Source organism: Halichoerus grypus, chromosome 4 (genome assembly GCF_964656455.1).
Source record: "Halichoerus grypus chromosome 4, mHalGry1.hap1.1, whole genome shotgun sequence".
NCBI lineage: Eukaryota > Metazoa > Chordata > Mammalia > Carnivora > Phocidae > Halichoerus > Halichoerus grypus.
This window is the reverse complement of record NC_135715.1, coordinates 15,077,005-15,089,484: the sequence shown is the minus strand read 5'-3', so window position 1 is coordinate 15,089,484 and position 12,480 is coordinate 15,077,005. Positions and strand designations below refer to the sequence as shown.

The following is a 12,480-nucleotide window of genomic DNA, read 5'->3' as shown; positions in this document are numbered from 1 at the left end:
AGCAGGGCCCTTCTGCAAGCTCTTCCCTTCTCAGCCCAGAGAGGAATCTTCCTCCCCGCCACCCCCCCACCCGCCTCCCCAGACTGCTACCAGTCGCTACCTAGTCATTCGAGATGGCCCAAGGGATGAAATCTGCTTGTGAATTTTCTGCTGCTGTAGACGTAATCACCCTGCAGCTACCACGATACCCCACAGCCCTGGGCCACTGCTGTTTATCTTGCCGCCCATACACGAGCAGCAACTTAGTTATCTGTAGTGCACTCTACCTAAGACAACAGGGAGGGGAATACGGACATCATTCTGGAATGACTGCTGGCTTTGATGCTGAGAAAGTTAAACCTCACCTAACCACAACATGGTGACACCCAAATCAAAACAGGCCTTTTGCTTACAATCCACCTACAACTTAAAAAGGTTGTTTGTTGGGGCGCCTGGGTGGCTCAGTTGGTTAAGCGTCTGCCTTCGGCTCAGGTCATGATCCTGGGGTCCCAGGATCGAGCCCCGAGTCAGGCTCCCTGCTCGATGGGGAGTCTGCTTTTCCCTCTGCCCCTCACCCCGTTCATGCTCTCTCTCTCTCTTGCTCTCTCTCTCAAATAAGTAAATAAAAATCTTTAAACCAATAAAAAAAAAAATAGATAAAAAGGTTGTTTGTCACCAGACCTTGATTCTTTGGATGCTGATGACCGCCTCGGACACCTTCTCAATGGCCGCGGGGAAGAAGAGGGTGACGGTCAACCGCACAGCCCCATACAGAGACACCGCCACAAACACATGGCTGGCTGTGATCACGTTGCCAAGAAGCACATAGGTGGTGAAAGTCACAAAAATGATGATTTTGCTTGCAACGAAAAACGATGCCAAATTCATTCCTCTGAGGTAGGAACTGCTCAGAATCTTGGAAATTTCCTTCCTGGAAAAGAGAGTAGGATACAGGTTTACAAGGAAGCATCGACATCCAAGTCGTGAATTCCAGTGCCTTTTGCATATGGCCCCTTTCTAGGGAGGGACATGGATTAAGACAAATCTTTCCTCACATTATGGAAATATCCTACAGCACACAGCCCGGGGCCAATCCCAACACAAGGACCACATACTCATAACCACTTCGCTCATCTGAACTAAATGGAGGCTTCATGTCGCACATTAACATCCTGGGTCAATCCAACCACATATGAACATTCAGTCAACAAACGTGCGTCAATACAAGTCCTGTGCTGGGCTCCTTGCTGATGGCAGCCAGACACACAGCCTGTCTCCTCTAGGAGCTCATGAACTAATGGGAGAAGAGAAAAAGGAATCTAAAATATATGCACGAGACAGAAACAGCTAGTAAGAGGCCCCATGGGCCCCCGGAGAAGAGTCTCACTCAGAGCAGTGGAACCTGGGTCGGGGTGGGGGGGGGGGGGGAGGTGAGCTAGGTTAGTCGGGCTCGCTGGGGGCCTGAGAAGAAGGCAGCTGAGTGCATTCGAAGGAGAGGAAGATGCAGCGGTGAGCAGGGGCACAGTGCTGACAAAGAAATACCGTGCGCGCGAGGGCCAAACACACCAAATATTTAAATCAAAGACTGAAAACAATTCCACAAACATAAAGCAAAACAAAGAGGAACAGCATTTCCATGGCTCTGTTTCTCTGTTTGGCATGAACAATACTGATGTATACAGTTTGGCCCAATCTCTACAATCTTCCTATTTGTTCTGCGTTAACATAAATTATAGTTTTCGCGTAAATGTCCTACTTGCAAATACTACCAGCATTGCTTGTTTGGGATTCAGGGTATTAAGAAACATCTGGAGTTTTATTTTGTAGTAGTAGAAGCACATACCCTCTCTCTCCTTTAAGAAGACAGTAAATGGAAAAGCGGGTTAAGACGGTATACAGCGCGAGGCGGGGTGGACAGTGTTTTAGTTCACATTCTAAACTTTCAAAGTCCGAAGACTCAAATATTTCAGTGAAGGCAGGAGACAGAAAAGTACAAAAACAGGCTGTGATATACACAGAATCTTACCTTCTCAAGTAGGTGATAAGGTCTGCAAATGACTTTTCCCAAGCATACATTTTTATTATTCTTATGCCAGTTATAACTTCATTCATGGTCCTGATCCTGACGTCTGTGAAGGTTGCGGTCTTACTCCTAAGGGGACAGACGTGGGAGATGAGCCACAGCCCCACTTCCTTTATGACCACAGGCACAGCCCAAGAGCCAGGGATCAAATGACTCCCTACGGCAGCACCTTTGCTCAGACGACACAGGCAGCTGCTACTCAAAACACAAATGGAAAAAGACTTCAATTAGGAAGTCAACAATCCATCCCAATTCAAGAAGTGATTTGGAGAACTTGCAATAGGGGCTAAGGAAGGCACGAAAGAGAGGCAGATACAAACCGCCTGCTCCAGGAGGTCATGGTTGGGTAGGGAAGGCAGAAAGGCCCGGAATTGGACCATAATATGGTTGGCTGCGGTATAATAAAGTGGGACAAAGTGCTGGGGGGCAGAAAAGAAAGGGCTGTTAATTCTACTGGGCAGAGGAGAGAGCAAGAGAAGCTTCAGAGTTCCGGTAGCACTGGAACGGGACCCCAAAGACACAGAACATTTCTCCACGGCAAAGAGAGCAAAGCCATTTCCAAAGTGAGAAACACCATGAGTAAAGATACATCAGAGAAAACTGGATGCGCTTCAAACAGCGTATCATCACGCACCTGACAACCTTCACAGTGACCCACTTCTAACCCTCTGGGACCATCAACTCCTCTACCACATACGCTGCTAGGACTGTGGGACATATAAAGACACAATCGAGGCTGACCTTGCCCTTGGGGAGCTTGTAATTTAATGGACACACTGAATTAAAAACAAGACACACATCTGCACACCTGAAAATGGTTCTAACACAAGCATCATAAAAATACATACAGCCAGGGGCGCCTGGGTGGCTCAGTCGTTAAGCGTCTGCCTCCGGCTCAGGTCATGATCCCAGGGTCCTGGGATCGAGCCCCACATCGGGCTCCCTGCTCGGCGGGAGGCCTGCTTCTCCCTCTCCCACTCCCCCTGCTTGTGTTCCCTGTCTCTGTCAAATAAATAAATAAAATCTAAAAAAAAAAAAACAAAACAATACACACAGCCAGACCTGGGCCTCGAAATGGATATTTAAATTGTACTATTATTTAATACATGTTTAAATAACTTCATCATATGTAAATTCTGCTTGAAGACACTACTTATGAGGTACAGTGTGCCTGAAAAGCCAGCCGGGAGGAGCCAGCGGATGCCTTCCCCTCTCCAGCTTCAAGACTGGCCCTCAGCTCAAGGCCGGAGCCTCCACTGGCTAAAGCCGGAGCAGCCGACAATCAGCAGAAATAAGAGATCACGGAAGACGTTTTGTTTTTGAACAGAAGCATGGGGCAGACCATGGATATTAACAAATACATACCACCTATTTTTTAAACCAATGATTCTCTTACCGGAATGATGAAAACAGCTTCCCGAGGCAGCTTTGCAAGGGCAGAAGGATAATCAGAACTGCGATCCCAGCAAGACAGGATATTCCTATTTCCATCCAGAGCAAGGCAGTCACTGCGATCGCCTGCAGTGGTCCTGCCCACAGAAAGTGCAAGAATATGGTCACCTTAAAAGAAAAAAGGATGCTTTCTTAGGGCAACAGAAACACAAACCCAGTAAGGACCCAGTAGAGAAACAACCAGCTTGGAAAAAACAGACGGGAACCTACACAGAAATGATCACAGTGGGTTTTAAACCTACTAAAGCAAAAATCCAAGGATCCACCCCAGACGAAGCTATTCCAGAACACCGCAGAGCAGGCTTCAGGGACATCCAGGGAACCTGACTAGACTACAGCATCCGAAGGAAGATCTCAATTCTGTCTGCCCCACGCACGGGCTCAGGGTTCCCCCAAACTTCCTCCCCTGGGCTCCCTGGTACCTCACAAAAGCCTGTATTATGGAACCTGGGAGGAAACTAAGTCTTATTCATCCCCAAAACTAAATAGGAACCCTAGTTCATGTTTGATGAATGAATAATTGGAAGAGAAGTAGTCTAGGGCAATACAGTTCAGACCAGCAGCTACAATGCCCTGGACAGGAAGGTATATTCACAAGGTAAGTGTAAATGGACTGTGGTAGGGTAGAAAAGAATAGCTTGTTTCTGGCTGGGGATTACCCATTTGGCATTTTTTTTATCAAAGGCTTCCTGGGGCACCTGGGTGCCTCAGTTGGTTGAGTGTCTCTTTGTTTCAGCTCAGGTCATGATCTCAGGGTCGAGGGATCGAGCCACGCATCAGGCTCTGCGCTCAGCGCAGAGTCTGCTTCTCCCTCTCCCTCTGCTCCTCCCCCGCTGCTCATTCTCTGTGCTCTCTCTCACTCGTGCTCTCTCTCTCTCATTCTCTCTAATAAATAAATAAAATATTTTTCTAAAAAAATGGGGCACATGGGCAGCTCAGGCGGATAAGCATCTGACTCTTGATTTTGGTTCAGGTCATGATCTCAGGGGCACGAGACGGAGCCCGACGTTGGGCTCTGCGCTCAGCAGGGAGTCAGCTTGAGATTCTCTCTCCCTGTCATTCTGCCTCTCCCCATGCTCACGCACGCTCTCTAAAATAAATAAATAAATAAATAAAATCTTTTGAGGGGAGGGCGCTTCCTACGTAGCAGGCACTCTACAGGGCACAGAATAATCCCTGCCCACCAGGAGGTCATCATACAGAGGAGAAAGAATTCGGCCAGCAATATCAACACGGTGTGCTCAGAAGGTCCAGTCCTGAAGGACTATGGGACATTTCACCAGGCTGGGCAAGAACACTGCTCTGTGCTCACGTATAACTGAAATATGCTGTAGATGCATCTGGAAAACAAAACTCTTCTCTACCGGACAACACATATTATTATATCTGAGTTGCACACTGAAGAAATGAGAACTGGATTAAAAAGTATCCTCATCTCAGGGCGCCTGGGAGGCTCAGCGGGTTAAGCATCTGCCTTCGGCTCAGGTCATGATCCCAGGGTCCCGGGATCCAGCCCCTCGGCGGGCTCCCTGCTCGGCGGGGAGCCTGCTTCTCCCTTTCCCTCTGCCTGCCGCTCTGCCTACTTGTGCTCTCTCTCCCCTCTCTCTGTCAAATAAATATATGAAATCTTTTAAAAATAAAAAAATAAAGTATCCTCATCTTATGTCCTCAACAGAAGTCTGGCCTATATGAAAAACTGGCACGTGGAATTCCAAGACGTTAAACCAAGTAAGGGGGCGGGAGCACAAAGGCTCCCCAGAGGCAGCTGACCTGGTCAAACTTGTTCACGTCATTGGACAGCAGATTGACGATCTGGCCGGTGGTGGTCTTCCCCATGGCCACGTTACTGAGGCGAAGCGCCTGAAACAGAAGAGGGGAATGGAGAATCACATTCCTACAGTGATATCAAGCCACACTTAGGAAAGCAGCAAAGTGGAGTGTGCTTTGATGGGGCCTCGTATGATGTCATGCGAGCAGGGTGACCCGTGAGAGCAGGGCTCTGGGGACCTGGGTTCGGCCTTCCACTCCTCCATGTGGTGGCAGCCACGTCCCACAAGGAACAAAGGGAGCAACAGGAGGTACAAGCCAACTCTCTCACCCCATTTTGTGATGAATTTGGACGTGCCCAAAGTATAAAAGGATGTATACTCGGGAGTCAACTGAAGTAATTTTGAGCCACATTCTGAGAGTGGAGAGGCCGTCTAAGGACAAAAGCTAGGGGACGGACTATACATCTGGAGTCAGTCATTAATTCTGCGTGTGACGTCATGCGAAAACTCTGGGTCTGACGTCTCCTTATGTGAATGGAAATAACCCCAGACACTGTCTAGACAGAGCACGGGGTTCCTAGGAATGGGACACTTGTTATCCACCACGTGGAGGACACCAGGTGACTGATGAGTGGTGTTTCCCATTCAGAGATGGGACAAGATAAGGACAAGCACCTGTAACTCAAGTGGGACCTGGACAGTGGGGACAGCAGCACAGGGAGCTGGGGACGGTTTCCACTGAATGACACTATGGGCAGGACAGATCCTGCATGATGAAGAGGAGAAAACCTATGGAGAGAAAGGAAGAGCACTGTGGCCGGAAGGAACAGCATGCAAAGCCAGGGAAGGGAAATGTAGAAGCAGCTGAGTAACGGATACCTGAAATCTGGCTAGAAAGGTAGAACAGAAAGCAGCTAGTGTATGGAAAACAAAATGGAACAGTAAACATCTTTTTACATTTGAGCGAGAAACTCAACTTTAGGAATATTGAACTGTAGAAGCAACTGGCCAGGAGATGCTCAGAAGAAGGGGGGACGAGGGACAACTCGTGACAGAGTCCAGGCAAGAGGTAACAAGACTGTGTGCTAGGATTGTGTGAAGGGAAAAGAAGGGCCAGACATACATGAAAACACTTTGAAAAGTTATGAAGTGCTACACAAATGTAAATAAATCAGTCACAAAAAAAATACAACCCTCTCCCCACTAGGGAGAAAAAAAGAAAGAAACGCCCCTCTAAGAGAGAAATAAACCTCAGTGTGCCTTCACTACTGAAAGCTATTTTGAAAATATTTTTAAAGCCAATTTCACATACAAATACATGTGAATCCCTCATGTAGAAAAAAAAATTATAGAAGTAGACATCTGACAACTAATTGTAACAATGAAAATAAGACAGAATGGCACACAAAACTGATTCTAAAACTGATCATTTTAGAAAAAAAAAAAAACCTCAAGACAACTGCACCCAGCTGGAATCGTCATTCACAGACGGTCACTGCTGCTGACAATGAGAACCAGAGGGTAAGATGGTGCAGATGACAATTTGTGCAAAAGACAAAGCTCCTCTCGGTGGACCATCAGGACACCTCGTCATTCGGTTATGCCTGAGGCTGAGTACAGTGATGGATGAAAGACTGACTCTGGAAGAAATGCTCACATAAGTTAATGGCAGCCCTGCAGCAAACACAGAAATGAATCATCTGTCAAAAGAAAATCAGTCATACTCTAGCTAGGCCTCAAAGAATAGTGGAGTGTCATTAATGTTATTAATGAGGAAGACAGAGCTTACAAGCAAACTGTCAGATTTCGGCTTCCAACCATGAAAGAACGGTCGGCACTGAACTCACCCTCAATTGTAAAACTATAAAACTGGACAGAACATACAAAGCAGCCGTTTCAGGCACTGGCCCACAGGCGGCAAAGGACCGGGAGCCTTCAGAGAAGGGAAATACCAGAGCAGAGGCCCGTAACCCGCCTGGCTTTCTGCCCGGGGGCATTTTCTGCCCCAGTAGAACAGCAGTTTCACTGAGCCAAGGAGGAAGAGCTACCTGTTCCAAGTTGCAAAAATATCTGGAATTTGCAAGCCAGAGTGGCAGAAGGGTAGGCACCAAAAGTTTTTGTAGGGAGTTAGCAAAGGGGTTTAGCCACAGCTGTGGGCTCAAGAGAGACTCCAAAGGTCAGACGAGGGACATGGAGTTTCTGCCCATCCAGAATAAAGAGATCTTCACAAGCACCTCAGACACTCCATTTAGACACCAGGAGGATCATGCCTTAGTAATAAAGATCATACTCTAGAGTAAGAGCCATGCACTTGGACAGAGTTTAAAATGGAAATATCTGCCATAGATAGATACACAGACACATAAAGTAGGAAGGTAGGTCGTTACACAGGTTGATAGATCCAATCCTGCCAGGAATTGCTTATAAGCACAAAACTCAATATGCTTTAGTCAAAGCCCCCTATAATATTACCCCTCATAACATCCAACATAATAAACAATTATTAAACATACAAAGAAGAAAATGTGACCCATGATCAAAGACAAAGAATACAGGCAATAGAAGCAGACCCTGAGATGATCCACTTTTTGAAATTAGTAGATAAGAACTATAAAACAATTATAAATATGTCCAAGGAGTTAAGGAAAATATGGTTATAATAAGTGAACTAGAATAGGTAATTTCTAGGAGAGCAATGAACACTATCAAAAGGAACCAAATGGAAATTTTAGAGCTGAAAAGTACAATATGAAAAATTCACTAGATAATATTAGTAGCAGAAAACTTCCATTAATCTGTTCCCAGATTCATTAACTCTTTTAGATTACAATCTGAAGAATAGAAAAGAGAGAGAAATTGAAGGGGGAAAAAAAGCATAAGGGTTCAGTGGGACAATATCAAGGAATGAAACATACATGAAACTGGATTCCTAGAAGACGACGACAAAATAGAGAAGAAAAAAATATCTGAAGAAATAATGGCTGAAATTTTTCCAAGGTTGGTAGAAAATATTAATTTACATACTGAAGAATCTTAGCGAACACCAAGAATTATCAAAACAAAGACTTTTCCGAGGCACATCAGACTCAAACTCCTGAAAACCAAAAAGTTAGAGAAAGTCTTGAAAGCAGCCAAGAAAAACACATTACACACAAAGGAACAATACAACTGATGGCTGACATCAGAAACAATGAAAACAAGACAGTGGAACATCTATCAAGAGCTAAGAGAAAGGAAAGAATAATTGAATTCTATAACCAGCACAAATTAGTTCAAATGACAATGGTGAAATTAAGACATCTTCAGATACACAAAGTCTGAGAATTTATCACCAAACTAAACCTTAAGAAATTATAAAAGAGGGGCGCCTGGGTGGCTCAGTCGTTAAATGTCTGACTTTGGCTCAGGTCATGATCCCAGGGGTCCGGGGATCAAGCCCCGCATCGGGCTCCCTGCTCCACAGGAGGCCTGCTTCTCCCTCTCCTACTCCCCCTGCTTGTGTTCCCTCTCTTGCTGTGTCTCTGTCAAATAAAGGACTAAAATCTTTAAAAAAAAAAAAAAAAAAATTATAAAAGAAATTCTTCAGGGGCGCCTGGGTGGCTCAGTCGTTTAAGCACCTGCCTTCGGCTCAGGTCATGATTCCAGGGTCCTGGGATTGAGTCCCGCATCGGGCTCCCTGCTCAATGGGGAGCCTGCTTCTGCCTCTCCCTCTCTCTCCCTCTGCCCCCTTCTCGTTCTCTCGCTCTCTCTCAAATAAATAAAATCTTAGAAAAATAAATTCTTCAAGTTAAAGGGAATGAGTACCAGATGAAAACTCAAGATGTACAATAAGGAATAAACAGAAATCAAAATGGCAAATATGTAGGTAAACATAAAAGATTATAAATTTCCTTTTAATTTATTTGAAAGACAAATGGCTGCTTAATGCAAAAAATGGCCACACTGCATGGTGTATGTAGATGTAAAATATAACAATGAGGAGGAAGGGTAACAATTTTACGCTTGTATGTTTCTTATATTTTATGTAAAATAGTCCAACATTAAGATTAAACAGACTATAATAAGCTAAGGTGCCTATTTGATCTCTAAGGCAACACTAAAAACACACAAAGAGATACTGCTAAAAAGCCAATAATGGAATCAAAAATGGAATACTAAAAAATATCTGATAAACCCAAAAGAAGTCAGGAAGGAATGGAAAAAACGAAAAACAGATGAAATAGAAAATAAATAGCAAAGTGAAAAGCTGAAACCCAATCACATCAATATTTACACTAAATGTAAATACACTAACACTAAAAGCCAGACACTGTCACAAGGGATTAACAAAAGACAGACCTAAGTTGCTGTACACGGAAGATGCACTTTAAATACACTGACAGGTTGAAAGTGAAAGGATAAAAAAGATATGCCATGCAAACAACAGGTACAATGAATGTGGTGTGGTTCTATTAATATCAGACAACAGACTTTGAGACAAGGAATATTGCCAAAGATTAAGAGGGACATTTCATAATAATGTCAATTCACCACTCCTAAATGTGTACAGATCAGATTATAGAGTTTCAACATATATGAGACAAAAACAGAACTAAAGAGAAAAATCAGAAAAGACCACAATCATAGATTTCAGCATCCCTCTCTCAGTAATGGATAAAAGTATTAAAAAAAAATCATAAGGATACAAAGATGTGAACAACACTAGTAACCACCTTAATCTGACATTTATGGAACACCACACCCAACAACTACAGGACAGTTTTCTCAAGCACACACTGAATATTTCTCAACATAGACCCTATATGCTAGGATCATAAAATAAATCTCAATAAATTTCTAAACATAAAAATGTTACATAGAATGTTCTCTGACGAACAAAAGAATTAAATTGGAAATCACTAAGATAGCTCTAAAAATGCCAGATATTTGAGAATTAACAACATACTTCTATATAGCAATGTGGCAAAGAAGACATCCTAAGAGAAATCAGAAATATTTTCAAATAAATGAAAATATACCATATCACAATTTGTAGGATACAGGTAAGCAAGTCTTAGAAGAAACTTCTGGCTTTAAATGTTTGACATTAAAAAGAAAGGTAGGTATAAAATTGATGATTTAACAATTCTACCTAAGACTAAGACCAAAGAAACAGAAACACACACACACACAATCACTGTTCACACCTACAGAAGAGCCTCTAATAAAATCAATTATATGTCTGTTGCCCCCAGGACCTATCAGCTGATTTGAGTGCACAGGGCCTGTCATATTCATTTACATCAGCATAATCATAAAAACAGCTGATCTTTATTGAGCACCTACTACAACCCAGACAACTGAATAGGAAACAACCTTACGAAGTAAGAATTACTCCTATTTTGCAGATGAGAAAATAAGCTGAATATATTCATGCCTGACAGAGAACACTCGGTATTTTTTCTTTTAGTGAAGCAAAATTACCACTCTTCATTATTATAGAAAATTAAAGTGTAGTTCTAAGAAATTATATATGTTATAGTTGAAAAACAGGTCATGTTGGGTATAGAGAAAAAAACTGTACAAATTAATGCATCATCATCCTGCCAATGGTTTGGTTTCACATTTCCTTAAGTTGACAGGGTATAAAAGGATACTGTTTGATTAAATTTGTTTTCCTTGTGAGAGCACAATGGTTCCACCATGAGAGCAATAAAAAACAAACAAAAAAAACTGGAATTAATTACTTGCACTGTATATGCCAGAACCAGGATTAGTATCTTTACTAAATCAAGAGCACTTAAGTATCAAGAAGAATTATAAAATTCTACCAATTTTAAAAAGAATGGCAAATAACAGGTGCAGGAAACTCACTGAGGTAAACACAAATGACTAATGAAAATTTTCAAATACTCAAATTTATTATTACTCAGAAACGTAAGTTAAAATAATGACAAAGCATTCTTCTTCATCTAGAAACTGGTGAAAGTAGCAAAGACAAAAAGTTATAACATCCAATCTTGGCAAGGGTGGGGGTCATCTCATTTTCCCAAAGAGACTGTAAATAGTTACCAACTCTTTGGAAGGAAATCTAGCATTCAAAAGCCTTGAGGGGCGCCTAGGTGGCTCAGTCGGTTGAGCGCTTGACTCTTGGTTTCAGCTCAGGTCATGATCTCAGGGTCATGAGATGAAGCCCCGTGTCAGGCTCCACGCTGAGCATGGAGTCTGCTTGAGAGCTCTCTCCCTCTCCCCCTGCTCTCTCTCTACAATAAATAAGTAAAATCATTAAAAAAAAAAAAAAAAGCCTTGATATGTATATACCCTGAGAAATTAAGGATGTCTCCAAAGGTTTCGTTTTGGTCATGTTCACTGCATTGACACCTATTAATATAAGAAACTGGAAAACAATCGAAATATCTAATTATTGGTTATACTGGAATCTATATGGCCATTAAAAACAACATTGCCAGCTGTGGAATGTATACTCCATCAGAGCAGGCATCCGTTCATAGTTGGTTCCTTCTCTGGGTGGGCATGAAAATACATCTGGGGTTATAAGACAACTCTATAATCTGGACCACAACAATGATTTTAATCAATTTTTTAAAAAGTAAGTAATATTTGTCATTCATTTGAAAAATATACTATTTCTTCTTTCTCAATTATTTTAATCAGTACAAGTGAAACACAAAACCCAAGTATGGACACATAAATATCACTTCTCTAATAGACCTTAAAAACAGAAGCCATGTTTCACCATCTTCATGATGCGGATTCCTCATCACTGACCTGCCTCATACCCAACGTCAAGGACCCTCGGTGTGTGGAGGACACTGCTCCCACACACCGCCCCAAATGGCCATGACTTTGGAGTTTTGCATCCATCCCGTCCCTTGCTATCAAGCTATCCTTCTCACCAGTACCTACTAAGGTTTCCAAACTAGGATGGCTTCATAATATTTTAAGTAAAATCACACCACGTAGGTTCTGAGTAGGAACCTAAAAGAATTTCAGAACAAAAAACCAAGAACTTGTATCATGTATCCGGCTTTTTTGGTTTCCTTCCTGGTTCATGGCCCTACCCCAGCGCTGAGTCTGTCAGGTAACATGGTTTCCAGGTACACTGCGTATTACTGCAACAGGCTAGTAGGAAGAGGATGTTTAGCTCACCTGAAGCAGAAAATTGCCTGTATTTTTCCAATATTGTTGCCTAGAGTT

The 12,480-nt window shown here is 42.9% G+C and overlaps 1 protein-coding gene across 1 annotated transcript in view; it reads right to left on the bottom strand.

The window, feature by feature from the left end:
* The window catches only part of ABCC4 (ATP binding cassette subfamily C member 4 (PEL blood group)), a 241,638-nt gene that overhangs the window by 167,288 nt on the left and 61,870 nt on the right, over positions 1 to 12,480 (bottom strand). The window contains exons 5-8 of the mRNA XM_036080095.2: positions 5,285 to 5,374; positions 3,459 to 3,622; positions 2,006 to 2,131; positions 661 to 910 (exon numbers count right to left, since the gene is read on the bottom strand). Of these exons, the coding sequence (XP_035935988.2) occupies positions 661 to 910; positions 2,006 to 2,131; positions 3,459 to 3,622; positions 5,285 to 5,374 (630 nt within the window). The remainder of the gene's footprint in view (positions 1 to 660; positions 911 to 2,005; positions 2,132 to 3,458; positions 3,623 to 5,284; positions 5,375 to 12,480) is intronic.